The following is a 17,182-nucleotide window of genomic DNA, read 5'->3' as shown; positions in this document are numbered from 1 at the left end:
TCATGTTCTGCGGTCGGGAAGTAGACGTCTCCGACGGCCTTCCTTCTGCTGACCGCAGTGTCCTTTTTTGTGTGGTCACAGACCCCTCCCTCCTGTGCCCTGTTCCTATACCATTCTCAGCAGCGTGCCCGGCACATAGCAGGTCCTCGGTGATGACAGAGGTGATGGCACGTGGGCCACTGCCCCATCTCACCGGCGACAGACCAGAGAGGACGTGGCTGGCTGGGACTGCGTGGCCAGCAGGGGTGGCCCAGGGACACCCCCCGGAGTCCCGTCCCCCTCCACGTGAGCGCAGCTGTGAGCTGGGGACGAGTCCCTCGCTCCCCCCGGGTGGCAGGTCCCCGCGCTGCTTCCTGAAGCCAGGCTGCCGAGAGCCCTGGCGACGTGGAAACGCGGGATCCACAGAATCACTTGCTTCGAGTCGCTGTAGCAGCTCCCGTTGGAAACACACGCGAGAAACGTGTTCCTCCCGGGGAGGGTCGTCGGCCCGGGATGCCGGCCTTTGGACTCCCCCTCGGGTTGAGAATTCTTACAAAGGGCTGGGCCTGCCGCCTCCTTTTGAGCAAGATGACTGGGAAAACGAAGTTTGGGTCATGTTAAAGGCCGGTTGGTCCGCGGTATGGTTTCTGGGGAGCAGAGAGCAGAAGCTTAAGGGGCAGCAGACTGCAGGGAGTTAGGGGTCCCGGGGGCAAGAGCCCCAGGACTTCCTTCCCGGCAGCCCCGTGGCGGGGACTGGGCTCCCTGCTCTCTTGGCTCCTGTCCCTGCCCTGCTCCTGTTGGGTGTCCCACGGGCTCCCTCCCTCTCCCAGTTCATCCCCACAGGCTGTCCCCATAGCGTCCCCCAGTGAGTGGCTGGCCTTCCCCCCTGGCTGCAGGGCTCTGTGACGCAGAAGCCCCAGGTGTCCCTCTGTCCTCTGCTGGTGTCCCCATAGATTCTCTGACTGCCCTGTGGCTCCCCAAAAGCCGAAGCCGTCGCTGCCCCTTCAACAGGAAGCCCCCCCTCCTTCCTGGGTCTCCATTCGCTGTCGCATCCTCGCCGTGATTCTAGGGAGTCAGGCTCCGGCAGCTGCCGCCTCCCCTCCCCCGTCTTCCCAGAATTCCTCTCTTTGTTCAGGAAATGCGAGCCCCTTTGCATCCTACACGGGGGAGAGAGATGGGCAGGGGCAAGTCTGTGCCTCCAAGGCTCTGGGAGTCTAGTGGCAGCCTTTCCGAGCGCCCCTGTGGCTTTTAGAAGGGGTCTAGCCCTGCTTCAGGCCGGGACAGAACCGTGGTGAACACCCTTCCACCAGAACCGGCTACGGACTGGCCTCGGTGTGGGAGCCACTGTTTGGGGGCGCTGGACAGCAGGCAAGGCAGGACCATCACCCTTGTTAGACGGGAGACACACGGGGTGAGCTCCACGCTGGCTGTCCGGCTTTCCGCTGGGGCCTTTCCCGGGGGGGGGGGGGTGTGGCCTCACCAGGATGAGGGGGTAGAGAGGGGCTTCTGGCTGTTGAAGCAGCTGGAGTCTGTAGGACAGGGACAGACAGGCTGTGTGAAGGGGCCCCGGATGTTGGCGTGGAGGCTGAGCGATCCAGGGCACCGGGCTGTGCCCAAGCAGGTGGAGCTCCACGAGGCCCTGTGCCGGTCACCTGTGGGAGTGAGGCCTGGGCTGGAGTGTAGGAGGTCGGGGGCGCAGGGGGACCCATGCCAGACCACGTTCAAAGCCACATAGACCTGCGGGTGTACGTTCAGGATCTTCAAGGTCAGGATGAACAGAGAGACGGAGGATTTTAGAGAAAAGAACTATGAAAGAGCACTGAGTGTGCTTTCTGGGGATAAAGCACGTAATGGTTAAAACTGCGTCATAGCCATGAAAGGTGGCCCCACCGTGTCACTGCTGGTGCCCAAAGAGGTCGGAGGGCCCTTCTCACGCAGGCTCATGCCCGAGCCGGGCCCTGGGGCCAGCGGGGGACCCCTGCCACCCTCATCTCTCTCCTGGCGCCCAGCCCTGCTTGCTCCTTCCAGAGTCAGCTCGTGCGACCTGAGCCCCCGGGGAGCCGGGTGGCCAGTCCGGCTACGTCAGCAAGGAGAGGGTGTGTGTCCTCGGAGCAAAACTTGTGCATCTCCGTAATTATGTCCTTAGGATAAATTCCAAGGTGCCACTCATTGAGGAAATTCTGTCTCTTGGCGAGTTTAGCTTCAACTGCCAAAACCTAGTAAATGTGCTGACACTCTGGAGAAGACCTCAAGTGAGCCCATAAGTTTTGGGGGTGACCCTGCTGTGTGCACGGGCTGTGCCTGGGAGGCTGGGAGAACCACTCACTCCCGGCGCAGAACAAATTCTCGTTTACAGATGGTGCGCACCATTACTTTGGGGGCAGGGGCACATCCTCCGGCACATTCCTTCTATGGAGTGAAGCTAGCTTCTGGAACCACAGGTCCCCAGGTGCGGCAGGGGGCAGCTTTCAGGTCCCCACTCAGATGCTACCTCCTCCAGGAAGCCTTTCCTGATGTCTCCCTCACGCCCCCTTTCCTCCGAGGCTTATTCTGCCTGGCGCTGTGCAAGTCAGCAGGGGCCGAGGTTGTGCGGGAAACACTGAACAAGGAGCAGCTCTCTGCGCGGGTGAGCCCGGCAGGTGTGTTCTTCTCCGTGAGCGAGATCGTCTCCAGCTCACGCAGCGACCACAGTGAGGAGGAGAGCGGGGCAGACGGGTGGTTTGGAGGTGCCGTGAGCCTGCGCCCGGGGAAGGCACGTGTCCCGTGTTCCCGGCTGCGACAGGCGCTTGTGGAGCCTTCCCCGCCCTCACGGGAGCAGGCGCGGCAGCGAGGCCCTCACCCCGGCGGGGGCGTGAACGGACTCAGCGTAGCAGGAGCCTGGCCGCCCCGAGCAGCTCCGTGAGCGTCGCTCAGCCTGCCTGTGCTTCAGCGGGAGAGCAGGTGCTCCGCGTGGACAGGCTGTGTTTGAGAGGCCGGGTAGGGACTGGGGTAGGGACCGGGGCGGGGGTGGGGACGTCCTGAAGGAAGTGGGTAAACAAGTCTGCGGTGCGGGAGAGAAGCCGGGGCTGCCTGGGGAAATCCCGAGCCATTAGCAGGGGCCTGAGGGGTCTCGGGGGACGGCGGCGGTCGTGTGGGAAGCAGGTGTGGACAGAGGGGTCTGAGGATTGAGTCCCGGGGCACAGAGGCGGGGAAATGACAGGGAACCAGGGAAGGGGACTGAGGTGTGGCCGTCGAGACGGGAGGCGTGGAGGTCTGTGGGGAGGAGGTGGGGAGCCGTTCACAAAAGAAGGGAGGGGCTGATGGCCTGAAGGTCTCCAGGAGCCCCTCACTCTGCTGTGGTGGTGCCGGGCGCAGCAGGGACAGGACAGGGGCTCCCCACGTGCTGGGCCCTCAGAGAGCGTCCGTGAGCGCCCGTGAGTGGGGCGCCTGCAGGGCTGCCCCCGCTGGCTGAGCTGGAGCCCGGGTGCCGCTACCGGCCGCTCCGTCCCTGGGGGAGGCGACCGCATCACCTCATCCTACCCACCGTGCCCGCCCGTCAGTGGCCTGTCGGAAAGGCGCCCCCAGCGTTTGCTGGAGTTGAACTGGATGTGTTAATGTCAGGCTCGAGCTTTTAATTTACTTAATTTTGGGGCCTCCACATTGATTTTTTTAAAAATTGGCTTTTGCCAATACAGAACTCTATCATCTTGAGCAGGACTGGTCTGAAGGCCCAGGAGAGTCTTGGCCTTGGAAAGACAACACAGTTTTCAACAAAGGCACCAGAAAAAGACATTGTGGGCTGGGTGAGCTCTGGTCAGATCCGGCGCTGTGAGCCTTGCACGTGGGGACGCCTGGGGAGCCCGCAGACAGGTCGGAGGACAGCAGGTCCCAGGGAACCAGGCCTGCCTGTGCCCCCCCCAAGGACTGCCCGGTGGCTGGCGGCTGGTCTGCATCTGGAATGCAGACTCATGGAGTTCGAGTCTCCTGCAGGCCTAGAGGGCAGGGAGTCTGGTACTGGACAGAGTAAAACTTCCTTCCAGGGTAAAACTTCCTTCCTTCCAGAGGCTCAGACTCTTGTCCTTGGATGAACGTGCCCTGTTTCCATTTGCAGAGTTTCAAAAAAGTGGATGCTGAACATTTTTGCCAGTTGTCTTATTGCTTTTTACTTAGAATTTATGTTGTTCTTTTTTTTTTTTTAAGATTTTTTATTTTATTTATTTGGCAAAGAGAGAAATCACAAATAGACAGAGGCAGGCAGAGAGAGAGGAGGAAGCAGGCTCCCCACTGAGCAGAGAGTCCGATGCGGGGCTCGATCCCAGGACCCTGGGATCATGACCTGAGGCGAAGGCAGAGGCTTTAACCCACTGAGCCACCCAGGTGCCTCTGTTCTTTCTTTTTAAATAGTTCTCTATTTTCATAGAGGGGAACTATGTTTGCAATAAAAACACAGCACAGAAGAGCAAAATGAATATGTAAGATGGTCAGTTCCTGATGTTTCTCTGCCAATGAACAGTATCATACGTACTTGCAAAAGCAGATACTTACACATACACAAATACGTTTCCTCAGACGACGTACGCACTCTAGGACAAGCTGCTGTCACAAAACGCTACAACCATCCCACGAGCGTCTTTCTAGCACGCAGTAAGCTACACGCCGCCGTTCGCCACCGTTCCCACGGCCCAGTGCTACGAGGCGCTGTGATCTGACGGGGTGTGTTGGATTTGTCGGTTGTGTGGAATGGCTTACTTTCATCAGTGGTGCCCCATGAAGACCTTTCCATGTGTTCTTCTGTGCTCATCCCTTGTGTTTTGGGGAGCACACTCCGGGGGTGGGACTTCTGGGTCAGAGCATGGGTGTGTCCGGGGGCACCTGGGGAGTCAAGCTGCACAGAAGGGTCTCGCAGCTGCTGCTTTCCAGCGTCTCCGCTGGCGTGTGTGCCCTGGGACGCGTGCTCAGTCACGCCGGGGCTGGCCGTCAGGTGCACCTGCCGGTCAAATTTATGAAGAGTCTCATGTTTATCTGGAAATGTCCTTTTTTGACTTTTAAGAAACAAAACCTAGTAACCTGCTGACACTCTGGAGAAGACCTCAAGTGAGCCCATAAGTTTTTGGGGTGACCCTGCTATGTGCATGGGCTGTGCCTGGGAGGCTGGGGGAACCGCTCGCTCCCAGCGCAGAACGAATTCTCGTTTACATCTGTAAGTCTCTGATGAGGGGATCTTTTTTTCAGTGAAGAACAAATATGATTAAAGTTTATAATAAGAAACCCAAGACATTTGCAATGTGCTTAAAAGACTTTTGCTATCAAGCGCTAGAAGGATCAAAGGGCACCCAGGGCCGTTTCACGGTTGAGCGTGTCCTGGATCTCCGAAAACTGCAGGCCCTTCTCGCCATGTACCAGACCCTTGACATTCACAAGGATCGTCCCCAAGACCTTCGAGACTCCCTTAACTCATGAAGGCCACCACGGCGCTCTATTTCCCCCAGAACACATAGTAAAGACTAACCGAAGCCGTGTGCCTCCTTCAGGCTCTCTGTGATCCTGTAAAGCCACTCAAACAAATTCAGGCCGGAGCCCTTGCTGAAATGGCTTGTGCAGTCATTAGTTTTTTCCTTCTCTACGAAACACACGGCAAACAAGCTCACATTAGAAATTCAAACCTCAGCGGAGCCCCAATTTTTGTGTCTTACTTTATCCCAAACTTCCATAAAACGGTCATGTTATTAGACTCATTTCTTGCTTTCGGTTCCCATCTTGGACTCTGGGCACTGGCTGTCTTTGGGAGCCTTTTTCGGGGGGTGGATAACATTTGCCTCCATCCCTGGGAGTGTGACGTTGGGTGATGGTTCGAGCCCCGGGATCGAAACCCGTGTCCCAGTAGAGATGCAAAACCAGTCACCCTGCCTTGTACTTCCCAGTTACTCGCCAGGGCAGGTGGGGGGTCCCAACGAGCCTGAACACGTCCATGTCCTAGCCCACTAATGAGTTCCCATCCGTGAACACCACCAGACCCCACCTCTCTTAATTTAGACACTCTGTCCTCTGAGATCTTACTTTGCACCCCGATTTTACATCTGTGGAAATAAAGGTCAGCCTCATCCTGGAGACCCTGCGTCAGCCCCCCACACCCTCACTCCACGGTCTTCATTGGGGGTTTGCTGCGTCGTACGGATCTAGGGCCCGGGTAGGGAAAACCACCCTTGAACTTAGTCTTGTGCAGGAAACAGAATAAAGTAGCTGGCAGGGAAGAGATTGGATTCTGGGGCATTAACGCTGTGGTGTGCTGGTGGTTGGAGCCCCGTCAGGCCTCTGTGGGCAGGTTCAAGGCTGGCTGTGGGGACAGGGCTGGCCACGAATGGTCGAGCGGAACAGGGTGGCCGGTGGAGAGCAGACCCGCTGCAGAGGCCCAGAGGTGGGACGTTCTAGAGACCGAAGCCCCGCGTGGCCAGAGGGCAGAGGGCAGCGGGGAGTGTGGACCACGAGGGAGGGGGGAAGGACGGGGGCGGGTGCCACGTGGAAAGTGACTGTCCGTCGCGGTCCACACTCGGAAGACAGCCTGGGAGCCATTAATAATCACGCAGGACCGTCCCTGGGGGCCTGGGGTGTGTGACTGCTCGCCCCCCCGTGGAACACGTGGCCCATGGTGGTGACGTCACCGTGTCCCCAGCTTGCTCACATTCCCGCTGGAAGGCACCCCACGCTGACAGATGTGCCCCAGTTGTCCCGGTGCCGATGCCTTCTCCCGGCAGGGTGGGTGGCTCGCTCAACCAGCCAGCGCTCGGCTAACACTGGTCTTCTCGCCCCTTCTCTCCCCGTCTCTGGGGGCGCTCAGGAACTCTGCCAAGGAAATGCAAGAAGGAGCTCTTGGCGGTAAAGCTGCGGAACCGGCCGAGCCAGCAGGAACTGGAAGACAGGAACATTTTCCCCAGAAGGACCGATGAAGAGCGGCAGGAAATCCGGCAGCAGATCGAGATGAAACTCTCCAAGTGAGTAGGGGCACGTCGCCTCGGGCAGAGGCTGCGTCCCACCAGGCCCTGCCCTGCCTCCCGGGGCCGTGCTGTCTCAGGGCACCCACACGGGGCTCTCACGGTGGCTTCTCACCTCGCCGCTATCTGCACTCGGCCTGGGCCAGTGCGTTGTCGTGGGGAGCTGTCCTGTGTGCCATTGGGTGCTGAGCGGCAAGCTAGGTCTCTACACGTGACACCCTCCTGTGACCATCAGAACTGTCCCCACATGTTTTCAAATGTCCCCGGGCGGCAGGGAGCACATCCTCTGCCCCCCAGGGGAGAAGCTCTGGTCTCTAGCGGCCAGGCCAGGCACCTGCAGGAGTGAAAAGGGGGTCGCTCTGGGGGAAGACAGTGATAGAGTTGGGGGGATGTGCCTCGTTGGCGTCCAGGGCCCACTGCTCATTGTCCTACGAGAATCACATTTAGCACGGCCACATCTTCGAAGTTTTTCAAGAAAAGCTGGAAATCTATTTGGGGGGCACAGTGTGTGCCGAGATGAGCTCATCTGCTGCCTGGCTCAGACCCGAGTGAGCTTCCTCGCTCCCAGTGGTCCCCTCGGAGGTCCCGGGGTTGGCCGGCTGGAGAGGCACCTTGCTACGGGCCGGCCGGCATGGAGCTGTGGGTCTTGGCAGCTGGGGTCTTTGGGACCTGGTTACATAGCCCCAGAAAAGGATGCTTCGTAAGGCGGACAGGGTGGGGTTATGCCAATGGGGCGGTTTCAGGGGCCGGCTGACTCTCTAGGTTGCTTTCCAGGGACTGGGCTCTCGGGTCCAGAACCCAGAGCACGCCGGGCCCCCAGCGCTCCCCAGCCTCCCCGGCCGCGAAGCCAGCCCAGAGCTGAGCTGGAGCCAGAGCACTTTTTCGGGGAGTCTGTCCTTCTCAGCAGGTTGGGCCTCCACTTCCTGCCGTCCTCCCGAAGCGTGGGGCCTGATCACAGCCCCAGGATGTGCGCGTGGGTGTTGGGGAGCAGATACAGGCGGGCTTCAGGCACCGGTGCTGGTGCTCAGCTGCTCACCTGCTGGTGCTCAGTTGCCGTGTCCCTAACCGCCCTCCTGCACCTGTGCAGTGTCAGCCAGGCCGGCTTGAAGGGACCGTGTCCCGGGTCCCCTCCAGCCCACCCGTGCCCTCTTTAAACCCCAAAGCTGGTCCCAGGGAGCAGGAGGAGACAGTATCCCAGTGGTGAGCTGGACCGGCGCGTCACGTGAAGAGTGGGACAGTCTGCTTCCCAAATTGCAGTGCGGTTCAGGGGGCTGTGACGAGAGCCTCCAGGTCTGCAGACGCCGGAGGGACCGGCCTTCCTTGCCCTGTCGGTGTTGCTGCTGGAGCAGGAGCCCCAGGTTCTCCTTTCCTGCTGTTCTCGCGATGGAGGAGATTCCCCGTCTCCTCACCGGGGCTTGTGAGGCTCACGTGAGAAGCCAGGAGAGCGGGTTGCCCTGAATGGGGCCTCCTGCCCTCACGCTGGGTCATGGTGGGACAGCAGTCTTAAGCCGCTCTCTGCCTCCGTTTCCTCGCAAATTGCTCCTTTCTCTCTACTGGGGCACAAGCCGTATTTACACAGTCACACGCTCGGCAGCTACTTGCTGAATAATACGACGTGGCAGACACTGGGCAGGATGCTAGGGTGTCATAGCAAACAGCACAGAGGCACTCTCTGCCCTATGGGGCTCACAGCACCTGTGCGTGCTGCAGGCATGGCTGGATCCAGGTGCTTGGATGGCATTGGCAGGAGTTGGTCTGCTTCTGTTTCTTGACTCTCTCGTGCTCTGTGTGGCTTCATTCTCTGGCTCTTTTACTTGACCCCTAATCCCCTAATCCCCGAAGCTCCAGGCTCCATTCCGGAACCAATCCCTTTGACCCAGAGGACAGAAGGACTAAGCTGGACAAGTCCGGATCACGTGCTTGTCCTTGAGCCTGTCACCATAGCCAGGAGCATATGCTGTTTGGTCCAGCTTGGCGAGCGTTGTCACTGGTCTTGTTGGGTCGTGTGCTCGCAGGCTTGGTTTTATCTTATTTCTAGTGAGACTGTTAATCAGTGTTAATCAGCTGCTTGGTTTCTTTTCATGTACTTAACCTGCTGCCTTTCCCATCTTAATAATTTTAGGAGTGTACTTGGGAAATCGTGGCTTCCATTTCTTTCTCAGTCTGGGGACTCGTGTTTCGTTTCGTTCCCACTTTCCTGGGTGCAGGAAGGTTGTCGGGTTTCCAGCCATATCCTCTGGGCGTCCACAGGTCTCTCTGCAAAGGGCCAGAGAGGAACCCTTCCAGGCTCTGTGGACCTGAATGTTGCAGCAGCACAACCCTACCCTCGCAGTACTAATGCCACCAGTAGCCCGTGTGGCGTGCGTGGGCCTATGTGTGTGCCAATAAAACTTCATTTACAAACGCAGGACACAGGACGTAGTTTGCTGACCTCTCACGTACGTTGTGGTTCATGCCGTTTGTGTCCTATTCAAAAAATCCTTCCCGACCCAGAGGTAAAACGTTTATTCCCTCACTGAAGTATTTTGAGCTGACTTCTAGCTCTGCCATCTCAGGATGGTTTTCTATTTGATACACAAACCAAGTTTCTCTTTCAAAATAGAGAATTCAGTGAATTGATTTAAAGAGAAAAGTAGTGGGGCGCCTGGGGGGCTCAATGGGCTAAGCGTCTGCTTTTGGCTCAGGTCATGATCTCAGGGTCCTGGGATCCAGCCCCGTGTCCAGCTGCCTGCTCAGTGGGGAGCCTGCTTCTCCCTCTCACTCGACCCCTCCTGGCTGCTTGTGCTTGTTCTCTTTCTCAAATAAATACAAATCTTTATTTAAAAACAAAGGAAAATAGTAAACAGTGATGTATTTGTGGTTCAAACCCAGGACAAAGTTATCATGAGGACCCCTGGTGTAAGAGAAGCCCAGGGATCCCCCCCACTGTCTGTGGGTGCAGAGAGGAAGTGGGAGGGGGTGGGGCCAGGAGCCCCACCTGAGGGCTGCAGAGGTTCCCCGAGCACACGCCCTGGACTGGACCTCCCCCATGACTCTCTGAGGCTGTAACTGATGTTCGACCTTGGACGAGAACCCAGCAGCCCCTTGGGCATCCTTCGCCAGGTGTGAAAATGGAAAAGCGGGTCCCGTTCTGGGGCTCCTCAGAGGGGCAGTTGAGATGTCGGGTCCCCAGAGGGTCTGCTGCTTGCTTCCCGGCAAAAACAGTTAATTGGATCCCTTTGTCTTTGTTTTGCCTCCTTCTGGGGTCTTCACGAGTACGTGCTGAATAATTCAGCCCTGGTTGCCATGGCAACACGCCATCTGCCCGTCCCCCTCCAGTGTATTGGAGGTTTCTATTTTGTTTTATTTTCTTTAATTTCCAGACCTTGAAGATTTTATCTCTGGAGCGCTCCCGGGGCTGTTGGGGGTGAAGTGGGCACTGTCCCCGGCTCTGTGCGCAGAGTCTGGGGACTCGGGGACGTCGGAGGCTTCCCCTGATGCGGGAGTGTGGCGCCCCTCAGGACCATGTGCACATGTGTGTGCGCGGGCAGGCAGTGTGTTAGGAACCCACAGCCCCACTCACTACATGGCAGGGGTGTTCTGGAAATCATGCCCAAAGTCAGGGACCTGCTCACACTATGTCAGGGGCGTGGCGTTTAAGGGGGGAAGGACGCCCGGGTGTGTGCATTTCCCGGGTGGACCCCGGGCCGTAAGTCCTGCTTGCTTTCCCTCATTTAATTCCATCCTTGCAGGAGCCGAGTGAAACAGGTGTCTTTTTTTTTTTTTTTTAAAGATTTTATTTATTTATTTGACAGAGAGAGAGATCACAAGTAGGCAGAGAGGCAGGCAGAGAGAGAGGAGGAAGCAGGCTCCCCGCTGAGCAGAGAGCCTGATGTGGGGCTCGATCCCAGGACCCTGGGATCATGACTGAGCCGAAGGCAAAGGCTTTAACCCACTGAGCCCCCCAGGCACCCCTGAAACAGGTGTCTTATCTTCATTTTACAGATGAGAACATTAAGCTTGGAAGAGGGGTTCGGTGACTCACTCAGGGGCCCACAGGTTCCCCGGTTCCAGGTGTGCCCCCTGGAGCCCATGCCTAGCCCCCCGGGGAAGTGTTCCAGGACAGCTCCAGGCTCGTTCTTCTCAGTTCTTTGCAATTCTCTTAGTCCTCTGGCTTCCGTCAGGGCACGTCTGGGCCCCCAGCCAACACAGGCGGCCCCTGGGTGCAGAATTCATTTTTTCCCTGTCTGGATGGGAGGCAGAAATGATGCAGAGCGTCCCCTGCTGTGGAGCGGGGCGGGGGGGTTTGTGATGCCCAGAACAGGCCCCTCGAGCCCAGCCTCACGGTCACGGCGGTGGGAATCAGGCAAACGCTGTTGGCTCTGAACCTCCCTCCTGCTTGTAAGGTGGAGATGGGACAGCGCCTTCCCCACGGTCGGTCCTTGCAAGAGCATAAAGCGTGTTCCCGGCAGGAGGCGCTCTGGGGGGTGATGGAGCTGCTGCTGGCAGGTGCCTGGCTGGGGGACCCCTTGTTTCATGGTCGCCTGCGCCAGAGGACGGAGTGAGCCCCCCTCCCCTGCCCCGCGCTCTCCTGGAAGCCAGAGCGGCCTGCGGGCCCCGCGGCAGCACCAGCGTCGTTCTCGTGTGTTCTTATTTGCGGTTGCTGCATGATCCTCCTGGAGACGGGGAGCCTGAGGGACACACGAACTTTCTGTCAGCTGTCCCGTGGGGCCTCTGCGCTCGGGGACCGCGCCATGAGAAGCTGACCAAGGCCCGGTCATGTCCTTCGGGACTTGGTACTTAGCGTGTGAACACGGGAGTTAAACGATCCTCGAGCTGCTGCCTTTGTACATTTTGTACAAAGCCGCATCCAGAACGTCTGCCGCCACTCAGCCTCCGTGGAAACCCAGGCTCCCGGGGGGAGGGGAGGGACAGAAAAAACAAAACCTACTGTTGTGTGCAGTGACCCACACCTGCCACGGCCACCCTGAAATCCGCAGAACCGGAAAGAAGAGGCCGGACGTCCTGGGGGATAGGGATGGAGACGCGCGGGCTTGATCCCGGGCTTGTCTGGCCTTGAGCACCAGCTTTGGGACCTTCCACTGAAGCCTCAAGAGTGGTGACGGTCCCTTTCAGGGTCCCTGTTCTGTGGACACAAAATTTCAAAAATAGAGAAACTGTTCTTTCTGTGGGCTAACCAGAAAAAAAGAAGAAAAAAAAAAGACTTTTAATTGCGGGAAAAGAAGCGTTTCCTTCGGACGGGGCCGAAAAAGCATCGTTGTGGGGACGTGGGGGGCTGTCCTCAGAGCAGCAGGCGTCGGTAAATATTTGCCAGTTGAAGAAACGTTGCTCCACCACTCTCCACTGCTGCCCTGCAGGGTGAGAACCCAGCTCCTCCCGAGCCACTCAGCTCAGGACCCCGGGCCTCCTGCAGGACCGTCTCATGATCGCCGCTGGGGACATGTATGTGGAGTCCCGTCCAGCTACCTGGAGTGCTGCTTGATAGTCTCCCCTCGAAGCCTCACAGGGGCCCCCCGGGGAAGCCGCTCTCCACCACCTGGCGTTCAGGTGAGCGCTGGCTCAGACCAGGGCCGTCCCTTGCCCACGGGTGCACGGCAGGAAGTGCGGACGGGTGACTGGTCTTCTGGTCACGCCTGTGCCCACTCCTGCGTATCTGGATTGCTGGGGAGCTTGGTGGAGACAGATTCCCAGACCCCGCTCTGAATCTCCCAAGAAGGAGTCTCTGTTCTAACAGGGCCCTTCCTCACCAAGTGTCCCTGCTGCCTGAGATGTGCTGCGTCTCTTCCTCAGAATACTATTCTCTGGGGCTTCGGGATCCCCGTATGCTGTGCTCTCCACGACTGCTGCCTGTTAGTATCTTAAGGAGAAAGCACACTTTAGGGGCACCTGGGAGGCTCTGTCAGTTAAGCATCTGACTCTTGATCTCAGCTCAGGTCTTGATCTCAGGGTTGTGAGTTTAAGTCCCATGTTGGGCTTTGTGCTGGGTGTGGAGGTTCTTTAAAAAAGAGAGAATGTACACTTTGGAGTTCATCGTGTTTCCCTTTTTGCTTTGGCCACCAGGGTGCTCAGAGCCAAGTGTGCAGCTACTGTGGCAACGTTGTTGTATCGTCTGGGCTGTGGGTCTGCATCGGACTTTCTCTTTTATGCCCTTTGCCTGGATTTCCTCAGGTCTTTATTTCATCTCCATGGGATGTGATTTTTCTATACATGATTTCAAAATCATTTCCAGATTTTACTATAAAAAGTAAGTAAAAATGCATATTTTTTTTTTATGGAAGCCCCCTCAGTGAATATGAGATTTGGCCACGTTAGCATCCTGTCAGAAGGGTTTCCGTGGTGCGACACCGAATTCAGATGCTGGTTTTTAGTAGTGTCTCATCTCGAAGGAGCAGACGCATCTGCCAGCTTTGCTGTTCCCTCCCACACTCAACAGACGGGGAGTTTCCCTCAAGATCTTTACTTTTAAAGTAAAGCGACAAGGCTCATTTTCACACGACCGTGTTTTCATTTTTACGGGTTATTTTCATGAGCTGCGTTTCCAGAACCGGGAGGAGAAGTAAAGCAGATAGAGCGGGAGGAGGAAAAGCACTTGGAATGAGACGACCTCGTTCCTCGGGAGGGAGGCCGCTTGTCGGGGAGCACAGCCGGACCCCAGCAGGTCCCCGGGTGAGCAAGCCTGGAGGGGAGCAAGGCTGTGAGCAAACACGGGGGAAGGGGAGACGCTCTCAGCGTCACTAGGAATCACAGACACGAGAATCTCTAACAACAAAGAATCTTTCCTCCCCAGTTAAAATGACAACAGATCTTTCAAAGAATACAATCTTGAAATATGACCCTTTAATGTTCCTATAGACAGAAGTAGGAGTAAGGGACTGCGGAATCTGGCCCAGCCCTAATGAGGTGGCGGGTTTCGCACCCTCCCATCTGCCAGCAGATTCTGCTTTGCTGGGGGTGCGCAGTGGCCCCAAGGCCGCTGCGGATGAGACGATGCACCTGTTGACTCTCCGAGTCTTCCCAGCCTCTGCCTTCAGCACGGTGCCGAGAGATGAGCATTCCCGGGGGTTCCCCACGGTACCTGGGCTGCTTCTCTGGGAGATGCTCTCCTGACCCTGCCTTCCCATCATGACCAGGTCGACACCGTCATCCGCAGTCAGAGCACATGTTAATGACTTGGTGCCGGTGACCCACCACTGTGTGGGGCTCTGGTCCTGCCCAACCCCAGAGTCAGGCTGACCCGGGTTGAACCGCGCTGGGCACTGGGCCATTTGCTTTTCCGCCTGACCGACGTCCCGGGCCGGAACTGTTGTCTCTGCCCTGCAGAGGAGGAAACTGGGCCCAGAGAGGCAAAGTGGTGTCTCCACATCCCAGTTAGTGAGCAGCAAACAGCAGGATCCAGAGCCCTGCCCCTGGCCACAGGGCCTCCCCAACTGAGGCCCAGGCGTCCAGCCCCACCTTGCACACAGAGTACAAAAGTACAAACCTACTGCAGCTGAAGCTTCTGGTGTGTGTCCTGTTAGTGAAGCAGTCCCCTTGGTGTGTGTCCTGTTAATGTCCCCTTGGCTGGGCTGAGTCCGCCTGCTTCTGCCGCAGCAGCCCCGGGACTCGGCTCTGTGTCCCGGGTCCTGGGGACCCTGGGCACCGTCGCCGTATCAATGCAGGGAACACCGCTCTCCGGCCCACGGTGGGATCCCCAGCCCCATGCAAGCCAGCGCGCCACCCCCCAGACCCGGGCCCGGCCTCAGCCCGCACGGAATGCCCCCCTGACCACGGCACTTGCTGCCGTCCCTACAACCTCTTCGAAATTCTGCCCCCAACCCTGAGTTTTTCTGTGGCTGCTGTGCTTGAAGGCGAGGGTTTACGTTACGTGGCGAGAAGGAGACGCTGAGGCTGCAGGGAGACAGGACTGGTCTTCCCAGCAGCTCCTGGATGCGTGCGGCGTGCTCAGCCCCAAGTACCGGGATGTCTGGTTCTGGGGGACGGGAACGGAAAGACTCGCTCTGAGAAGCTGCGAGCGACGTGTGACCCAGCCACAGAGCTGCAGGATCTAGTGGGGAGAGAGGGGCCGGGCCGGAGGCAGGCAGGGATGGGGCCGGGCCTCAGAGAGCGGGCGGCTCGGACCGCGATTCTGACGGACCCGCAGGCATTGGTTAACCTGCAGGCAGGAGCACCGGGATGTCCCAGGCTGACATCCCCCCACAACACCCAAAACCCCGCTAAAATGCACCAAGTCCTGAACCAGCGTGGCTGTGAGGACATGACGTAGCTGTGGAGGGGCGTGGTGGGCAGAGGGCCCAGGGGGTCGGGAGTGGGCTTTCCATGCTCCCCGGGCACAAGGAATGGCCTCTGCTTGTCCCTGGCCCAGCTCGGGTGTCCCCCCCACCCCCGGGCCCTGGCATGACCGCCCTGCCTCCTGACTCCCCCGATGCTCACACCCTGCCCCCCCCCAATGCTCGAATCACATGCCGCTATTGTCCTCATCAGCTGCTGCTTGAAATTGCCTCTTTGTTGGCCGCTTCAGGGTCCCCTTCTCCCAAGGACACCGGGATCCTGTCTGTCTTGTCACTGGTGTGTCCTTGATGCATTCAGTAGGTGCTCAATAAGTTGGCGCTAAGTGGTGAACAGAGATGTCTGGTCTTTGTAAGCGGCAGTGAGCAGCCCCTGAGGGGTCACAAGCAGGGGTGCGTTGGGGTGAGGGCACCTGAGGAAGACCGCTCTGCTGACATGTGGGGGGTCGAGTGCAGGGCAGGATGGGGCGAGTGGGCACCGGTCCTGCAGGGAGATGGACAAGTCACACGGGCCATGAGCTGGACGGCGTGGACTTGAGAGCAGGGGAGGAGAGAGCAAGCCTGGGGAGGGGTGAGGGCTTGAGCTCGCCCACCAGGGTGGACCTGGATGCTGTGCCCGGGGGAGGGGACCCGGGAAGGAGGAAGGGAGTTGTGTGCGGGAGGCTCCGTGTCCCTCTGGATCGCGTCAGTGGGGTCCCTGGCACATTTAGCAGTGGTTAACCCAGAGTGTAGGTGAGCTTGCGGAAGCCATGTGTAGACCACGGGGGACCCTGTGTGGAGCCTCTGCTGGCAGCTTTGAAGGGGTGGCTTGTGGCCAAGAGCAGCACCAGCTCAGCATCAAGGCCACTGCGGGTCTCGCGCGGTTGTGTGTTCCCTGTTACTGTCCGTTCATTTCCTACAGGGGTCTTCCCTCTGACTTCTCGCTGCTTTCACAGACATTTTCACTGACCTCTGGGGACCTCTTGATCCCCTGGAAACGGGGCAGCATTAAATGCAAGGAAAGCAAAATGCAGGGGCCTTGGAATCCACTTTCTTTGTTCTGAAAGCTGGCAGGGCTTGAGCTGTTGGCCTGGCTGCATAAGCTGGGATCTGGGGCTGACATAGTAGGAGCGAGTTGTTTCTGTTCGGATGAAACAGGCTGTGGCGAAGGCTACAATCTTCCCGGACGCCGAGGAGGGCCGGGCCTGAGCTCTCCCCGATCCATCAGGGGTAGAGTTTGAGTGGCTGACGTGGGACTCAGCTGGGAGAGGTCTTGGGTCGAGGACCACCCCTTGGTGGCAGAATGCCCTCCCGGCACCAGCCTGAGCCTCGGCAAGAACCCTCAGAGCCCGAGCTCGGCTCCCTGGGGCACGAGAGCCCGAGCGCTGGCTTGGTGTCCAAAGCTGCCAGCGGGTCTGTTTCCAAAGGGGTTTTTAGAACGTGGAAGGAAGATAGTAGATGAATAGATCCATGGAGAACCTCCCTGGTCTGAGACCCCGGATCCGCTCGTATGATTCCCGCCCCTCCGAGGCAGAGAAGGGAAGGTCCTGCTCTTTTGATGCCTTAGCCCCGTGCCTGGTAGAAAGCAGGCTCTCGGCCAGCAACACTTGACTGGATGGTAGCGGGAGGACGTGGCTGAGGGCTGTGGACAGTCGTGTGGTTATGTGGGTGGGTAAGTGGACAGAGAGATGGATAGAAAGATGGACAGGGGCACCTGGGGGGCTCAGTGGGTTAAAGCCTCTGCCTTCGGCTCAGGTCATGGTCCCGGGGTCCTGGGATGGAGTCCCGCATCGGGTTCTCTGCTCAGCAGGGAGCCTGCTTCCTCCTCCCTCTCTGCCTGCCTCTCTGCCTACTTGTGATCTCTGCCAGATAAATAAATAAATAAAATCTTAAAAAAAAAAAAGAAGAAGACAAAAGATGGACAGTTAGGTGGCTGTGTAGGTGGGTGGGTAGGTGGACATCAGGGTGGAC

At 58.2% G+C, this 17,182-nt stretch overlaps 1 protein-coding gene across 7 annotated transcripts in view; it reads left to right on the top strand.

The window, feature by feature from the left end:
• The window catches only part of PHACTR3 (phosphatase and actin regulator 3), a 220,428-nt gene that overhangs the window by 181,331 nt on the left and 21,915 nt on the right, over positions 1–17,182 (top strand). For all 7 annotated transcript variants that reach the window (XM_059132907.1, XM_059132909.1, XM_059132912.1 and 4 more), the window contains one exon: positions 6,794–6,947. In XM_059132907.1, coding sequence (XP_058988890.1) covers positions 6,794–6,947 — 154 coding nt within the window. The remainder of the gene's footprint in view (positions 1–6,793; positions 6,948–17,182) is intronic.

Source organism: Mustela lutreola, chromosome 9 (assembly GCF_030435805.1).
Source record: "Mustela lutreola isolate mMusLut2 chromosome 9, mMusLut2.pri, whole genome shotgun sequence".
Lineage (NCBI taxonomy): Eukaryota > Metazoa > Chordata > Mammalia > Carnivora > Mustelidae > Mustela > Mustela lutreola.
Note: the sequence above shows the minus strand (reverse complement) of the source record. Positions and strands in the feature narration are given on the sequence as shown.